This window comes from Humulus lupulus, chromosome 9 (genome assembly GCF_963169125.1).
Source record: "Humulus lupulus chromosome 9, drHumLupu1.1, whole genome shotgun sequence".
Taxonomy (NCBI): Eukaryota; Viridiplantae; Streptophyta; class Magnoliopsida; order Rosales; family Cannabaceae; genus Humulus; species Humulus lupulus.
In genome coordinates this window covers 71,756,235-71,763,886 of record NC_084801.1, presented here as the reverse complement: position 1 = coordinate 71,763,886, position 7,652 = coordinate 71,756,235, and the positions used below count along the sequence as shown (strand labels likewise).

The 7,652-nt window shown below is 33.2% G+C and overlaps 1 protein-coding gene across 1 annotated transcript; it reads left to right on the top strand.

The window, feature by feature from the left end:
• Positions 1–1,896: 1,896 nt before the first annotated feature.
• Positions 1,897–4,749, top strand: LOC133801035 (polygalacturonase QRT3). Its single transcript, XM_062239163.1, has 3 exons — positions 1,897–2,434; positions 2,535–2,771; positions 3,312–4,749. The coding sequence occupies exons 1-3, from the start codon at positions 2,213–2,215 to the stop codon at positions 4,371–4,373; spliced, it is 1,521 nt and encodes a 506-aa protein (XP_062095147.1). The 5' UTR covers positions 1,897–2,212; the 3' UTR covers positions 4,374–4,749.
• Positions 4,750–7,652: the final 2,903 nt, after the last annotated feature.

Below are 7,652 nucleotides of genomic sequence, written 5' to 3'. Positions count from 1 at the left end.
CACAATCAACTGATACTGAGAGTTCCACACCAGTTTTGAGCGTGCCTAAAGATGACGACTTGTCTTTGGTACAAACTGTCCGGAAAACGACGTGGCCACCAGAACGGATATGGTCGTATCCTTAACATAAACGACCAAGCTCCATTTATTACTGATCCTCCACAAACTAGAGATGAAGAGATTGTAGAGAGTAGAGAGCGTCTTCGACGATTAAAGGAGCACATCGAGACTCATTGTATCATTCCAGGATCTCAATGTGCCCCACCACCACCTGTTGATCCTGATGCTGGAGCATTGAATTAGTAGGACTTATGTATGCTTTTATTTTTATAGACTATTATATTTTTATCTTTAGGACAACTCTTTATTTTGATTGAGCAAATATACTCTTATGTTTTTATTTAAATGTTTAATATAAGTATTTTAACTTTAATCTATTGTTTTAGATTTAATTCAAATTAAATCAATATATAACATATATTGCACAAATAAAAAATTCTCAGTTCAGTCTATACTGAGGACATTGTCCTCAATATAGCCCCTGTATACCGAGAACAGTTGTCCTCAGTATAGACTCTACCGAGAACATATTTAATTTCATCGGTAGAAGTTTACATCTACCGACGAGGATGTACCGAGAACATGGTGTCGATATAAGCTGTACAGAGAACATCGGGGCTTCTGCCAACGACATTTATTCTCGGTATAGCCCTTGTGTTTTTTTATAGTGATGTCATTTTTATTATGCTACCAATTCTAAAAATTAAAATTTAAGTTTAACAATAAAAAATACTTAAATTTTTATTAACTAGATAGTTAACATTTTAAGGCATTAATTTTTTTTTTCTTCTTAGGTTTTCAGTTAACGAAAATAATAATAATAATGATATTTTTTATTTATAGATTTAAACTAATTAAAATTATTTAAATATTTTTATTCTTAAATTTGGTTTTTATTTTTTTTAGAAAATCTCTATTAAATTTATTTTAATATATATTTAGATATTTTATGTAATTTTGAAAATAAATTTAATTGAATTATGTTCAAGGTATTTTTTTTTATTGATTTGTCAAATTTTTGGTATTTATTAAACAAGAAGAATATAAATTGTTATTGAAGTAAATAAAAGAGTCTATATGATATAATTTTTTTGCATGCATTTTATAAATTTATTAATTTAGTTAGACCCAAAAAAGTTTACTATTTAATTAAATTATTAACTTATCTATTATATATAACCAAAATTTGTTAATTACTTATTTTCAAACGTTTTGGAGGAGTGAGAATAAAGCTGAAGAATCAGTATCCTCACTTGCTATTTCCTTCCAACCAAAAAGTAAAAATAAAAAAGCTTACAAATATAGTTTAATAACAAAAAAAGCAAACAACAAAAGCAAGAAAACCATGATCGCATTTTAGTGCATAAGACTGCCATTTCTTGGGTCTTGGCCATTTTAATTTAACTATTGTTGTTGGGAAATTAATCAAGAATTCTTCAAGTTGAAGTTATTCTTTCTCAATACAAAACCCATCGCAAAGCATTCTTCTTCTTCTTCTTGTTATTATTATTAATTATTATTATAATTTATATCCAGACCTAGTCACCTACTATTTTAATTAGCTAACCTAAATGACTAAGTGGTTGCATCACTTATTTGATCCACGTGTACATGCTACAACATAAATACATTACGTTACAAAATGAAGAAAGCCCACTACTCTAATATATCTAGATTCTTTGCTAAAAGACAAGTTTGTCAAACTAAAACAAAATACTTTTATTTTCTTCGGTGCTTACAATGTCAAACTCATTGTGGTTGCCAAAACTACCCAGTTGGTAACTAAATACTTTTACTAAAAAAATAGATAAATATTTTACTTTTCTGCGAGAGAGAGAGAAAAAGGAACAAAATCCTTAATATTATATACATGTACATATAGAAAACCAATAAGTGTGTACATATACGGAATGGTCATGTTTAATGTATGATTCCAATAAGAAAACATTTTCTTAGGAAATCTTAGTTACGCCCTTCTCTTTTCATGTTCCTATCGATGCGCCAGGTAATACTGTATAAAAGTATATAAATACTGTCAAATGAAAAAGAAAAAAAAAATAGACAAACACCAGCCCAAACTAAAAACCCAACAACTACAGTGAGAGAGAGACAGAAAATATCTCTTCCTTCCTAGTTCTCTAGCTTGAGAGAAATGGGAAAGACGAAAATGAAGAAAAAAGGTTTGATGATATGGTGTATGGCAATGGGGTTATTAGCAAGCTTCGTCACAGCCCATGTCCATGGAGAGAAGCAGTCTCCCATGGCCGCCGCTGCCCATTTTCGTAAAATCAAAGTTTTCGAAGCCTCGCTTGTTCAACGTGACTCCGTCGTCCCTGTTTCATCATCTTCATTAGTTTCTCCCTCTCCTTCACAGGTGATCATACATTAAATATTTTTTTATTTATTGATATAGTGCAGAGAGAAATGGGTGTTCTTGATTTTTTAATTTTTATTATTTATGATTGGGGAAACAGGAGGCGAGTCATCCAAGAGTGTATCATGTGACATCGTACGGCGCTGATCCGACGGGGAAAACGGACAGCACAGACGCACTTCTTGAAGCAATGTCGGCTGCGTTTCAAGGACAAACCCAAGGGTTCTTGATGGAAGGAATAGCCAATCTTGGTGGCCCAAGAATTGATCTTCAAGGTGGTCACTACCTCATCAGCCGCCCTCTTCGTTTTCCGGCTGCTGGCGCTGGAAATCTCATGGTATGCTCCCTAGTCCCTACGTCTTCCATCTCTGTTCAGCTCTCCGGCGGCCATTCTCAAATTTTAATATTTTACCAAACAAGTTATAATTTTCTTTAGTCTGAGGTAAGGAAGAAAAGGGTGTTTCTGTGTCCATAGAAATTGTTTGTGTTTCTGTAAAGAAAAAGAAATAACTTGCTTTGTTTGAAGCCACGTGGCATTCAATAAGGGGGTTTGAATTAATTATTATTTTTCTCTAATATTTACCTCAATAAATATGGGCAGCAGGGGGGTAGGTCTACTACGAACATTTTTTGTTGCACTAATTAATATTGTAGTGAAATTTTATCATTGCGATTAGTTCCTTTTAAAAAAATAATTAATAATTGTTTTTTCCTTAACTGTATTTATTTATTTTTATTTGGGAGAAAATTTGTTATTTGGGTAATTTTGAAAACACCTATGTTTGCCAAAGAATATTCTTAACTCATTTGAAAAGTCAATCATTTTAATATGTATATATTAAAATTGTTTAAATCTGACTTTAATTCAACAAAACAGATTCATGGAGGAACCTTGAAAGCATCTGATGATTTCCCACCAGATGGCTATTTGATTGATTTGTCCTCATCATCTTCATCATCCGAAGCTCAACAGAGCAACGAGACCTCAGTAAATGCTGAGCTTGCTTCTTCTACTTCCTACAACTACGAGTACATCACCATAAAGGATATATTGTTAGACTCAAACTACAGAGGAGGAGCCATCTCAGTCATAAACTCACTAAGAACGAGCATAGACAACTGTTACATTACACATTTCACAACTAATGGAATCCAAGTCAGACAAGGCCATGAAACTTACATCCGAAACTCGTTCCTCGGCCAGCACATCACCGCGGGTGGCGATCCAGGCGAGCGGAACTTCTCTGGCACAGCGATCACCCTAGACGGAAACGACAATGCTGTCACCGATGTGGTCATATTTTCTGCAGCCACAGGAGTAATGATCTCTGGCCAGGCTAATGTACTCTCTGGAGTCCATTTGTATAACAAGGCCACTGGCTTTGGTGGCACTGGGATTTACCTGAAACTGCCTGGCTTAGCCCAAACCAGGATTGTGAATTGTTACTTGGATTACACTGGAATCGTTGCTGAAGATCCAGTTCAGCTTTTGGTCTCCAACAGTTTCTTCCTTGGGGATGCTTATATTGTCCTGAAATCAGTCAATGGGGTTGCAAATGGGGTCAACATTGTGGACAATATGTTTAGTGGGTCTGGACATGGAGTTGAGATTGTTCAGTTGGACCAATCAAAAGGGAATTTTAAGGACATTGATCAAGTTTTTGTGGACAGGAACAATGTGAAGGGAATGAAGCTCAAGGCCACAGTTGCCAAGGGAACTGCTCAAGGGAATGGAACATCATGGACTGTAGACTTCAATGGAGTTCTTCTTTTTCCTAATCAGATTAGGCATGTTCAATACACTCTAAGCACATCAAGTGGTGGATTCCCTAACCATGTCCTTCGTAATTCGTCGGACAATCGCGTTGTTATTGAGTCGAATGTGGCCATTCCGGCCAGTGTTTTCATCACGGTTAATCAAGTTCTAGTTCAAAGCTGATTAATAAGCTACTAATTTCCTAACTGTCAATTTGAATCAGCTAGTTTAATCTGCCTATTAGTACTAGCTAAGTTAAGATAAAAATTCTCAATTTTATGTACTACAAAGGAAAATACTCAATAAAGTGAAAAATACACTGAAGATGTTATGAAGAAACTTTCTCTGGTTTCTCACAATACAGAAGTCCACACTTTTGCTCGGTATATTCAATAATGGCAATTGACATTTCTGGAAGATTTTCACATTTATATTACGACAATTCAAACAATTTGGTCTCCATTAGTTTTAGAAGTGCTTCTTGAGGCCTTTTGTGTGGATATGTCGATATTATGGAGAAAATCCTTCAACACAACAATTATATTTATATAATACAGTATCAATAACATTTGACTTTTAAGTTTAAATCAATATTGAGCTCGACATATATTAATAAAGAATGATTAAAAAACACATCAAATTAATCAATTTCCACAACCCATAAAAATGAAGAAAAGGTATTAATTATGTTTTGTAAAACAATCGAGAGCAACAATTGGGTAAGATGAATCTTGACTAAGCCATTGAACTATATATTTCTCATGAAACATATCGCACCCAAATTATTTTAGAACACGCTACAAATTTTCCCTGATCTTCCATCATCGTCATCTTCGATTGAACACACATCAAGATAGGTAATTATTATCGACTTGTCATTCAACTATCAAAGCCCGTTCTCAACCATACTTTTTCCTTTTCAATCATCAATGAGATCAACAAAAAGATCAAAAGTTGCCTCAAGTTTATGAGAACGTTGTTGGGTTTTATACCCTAATAAAATCATATTTCTCATGTAACAAGTTTTTTTTACCAATAAAAGAAGTATGAATTATTTTGTTTATTCAATTGTATTGTTCGTCCTATTTATTACATGCTTATCCAATTAATAAAAACAATAACAAAATCCCTAACATATGGATAATTACAATTATATTAACTAGGTCACAGAGGATTATAGTTGTAATTATATATTCAAAAGAATGAGTCCTAAGATTAGATCAATGGATTGGATTTTCACCGATTAGGAAATCAACGTATCATCTACTTACACAATCGGGATATGATGTCTTGTACAAAGCATTGAACAAGTAGAAAAGATCGAATGTATTTGGTTACATCGGACTATGACCGATATTGATTATTGAATCTAATCAATGTCACAGCATTGACTATAAGTCAAGTCGATCTTAATTCTTAGGGATAATAGTATGTTAATTATATTATTTAAATCTTTTGAATTTTTCGTTACCAGCTTACCCTGAGATCTAGCCCACACTTACATCTTGGAGATTTAGTAGTGTAATTGAGTGGGATTATTATTCATAGATATGAAATCTATAACTTCTATATGAGAAGTGAAAATATGATTTCCTTAATTACTTTGTTCAAAATGTAAAATGATTGAGATCTCATTTCTATGATTAAGTTTACGGAAATATCATTTATAAGGAACTTAGTGGGAGTTAAGCATAAAATATTGATGAAGGGTAAAATGGTAATTTTCACCCAACTCGTTAGTAAATCATCGATAAAGGATTTACTGATTGTAATGGTTATATTAATGGATAACGTATTTGTGGTTTACAAAATACGTTTTATGAATTTAAGAGTTCCATTTCAAATCTATAGTGGAGTCATGAGGAATAAATTGTGAGATAATTTATTCAATAAATAAACTCACAAGAATTTATTGAAGCTTGTATTCATGGATCTATGGTTTTCATGTCGTCTCTTATCAAATCAAGTTTAATAGTTTCAAAAAAATTGATTTAATTATCAATTAGAAATATCAAATTGACTAGGTCAATTTAGTAATATTTACATGTTATAAGAATTTGAAAATAAAAGATAATATTTGAGAAAATTTATTAATATTGATAAAATGATGTCATTATTGTTATACCCAGATTTCGAGCCATGGTAAATGTGACCTCGAAAGTTGGATTCGCAACGAATGGTCTCGTAAGGATTAGAGTATGTTCCAGGATTGTATATCGAGCCTGCAAAGTACGATATATGACCTCGAATATGGTGACCTCGAAACGATCTTGATCTCGATGGGTAGCTCCGAGAACACACTCATCCTCGGGGACGACTTCGGATCGGGGGTCTCGAGCTCGATGTACGTACGATCTCGAAAGACACGTGATCTCGGGAGATGTCATTAGCTCGCACAATGACGTGAGACCTGGGATGCTAAAGCCTTAGAGATACGCGATAACCACCTTGAATATCTACAAGTATTATAAATATGAGATGTAATCCTCATTTATTAATGTAAATCCCCAAGAATCGTGGGATATTATTAGGTCAGTTATGCGTTTCCTGGTCTTCAGGGACGTTTCCTTTTATATCTGATTATAGGCATTTAAAGCCATTTATTTTATTCACAAAAGAGTAACTACCCAAAATATGTGGGATAGTATTCTGCATCCTTCTCTATAAATAGAGAAGCCATGCACCATTGTAATGGACCGAAATTCTGATCCTTGAGAGAAAACTCTGAAGAATTCATGCTTAAGAATTTTCAGAGATAATCTTGAGATTAATAGCAGAGACTCGTGGACTAGGTAGATTTAACTGCTGAACCACGTAAAAATAGCGTGTTTGATTTGTTTCATTTCGTTTAGCCATTGTCATTCATTGTTTACGTGCTCATCTTTCACTATTTGACGAAAAACGACGTCAACAAATATAAATAAATAATATTCAATCTAGTATCAAATTATAATTAGTTAATTTGAATAAAGATTTATTTATTTATTTAAAAGATAAATAAATAAAAATGCTTTGAATTTAGGCCCGAATGGAATTTAAATTCAGGAAAAGAGATTGGACCAAAACCATATGTGAGAGCCCATGACTTTGGATTTTTTGTTTATTATTTTGATTAATTTTATTAAAATAAAGCCCATTAAGTTTCCTATATAAGTAATTTTATGTCTAGGGTTTTCATAAGACAGATGATTCATTTGGATAAGTGAAAACCTAGACAATCTAATCCTTTCTTGGCCACTCATTCTCTTGTTTTTCCTTCTCTAATTCTATCTCATGTGTTGAGAACATGCCTACTCTTTGTTAGACTTGATTTAGAGATAGGCTTGGAAGACTTTGACATGATCTAAGTGGTTTAGATTCTTGAAAATTCCTAGCATTTAGAAATGACAAAAGGATAGAGAATCTAAAGGAAGGAGTCTTTGTTCCGCAACGTATTCGTAAGATTCTACATCTTTGTGTTGT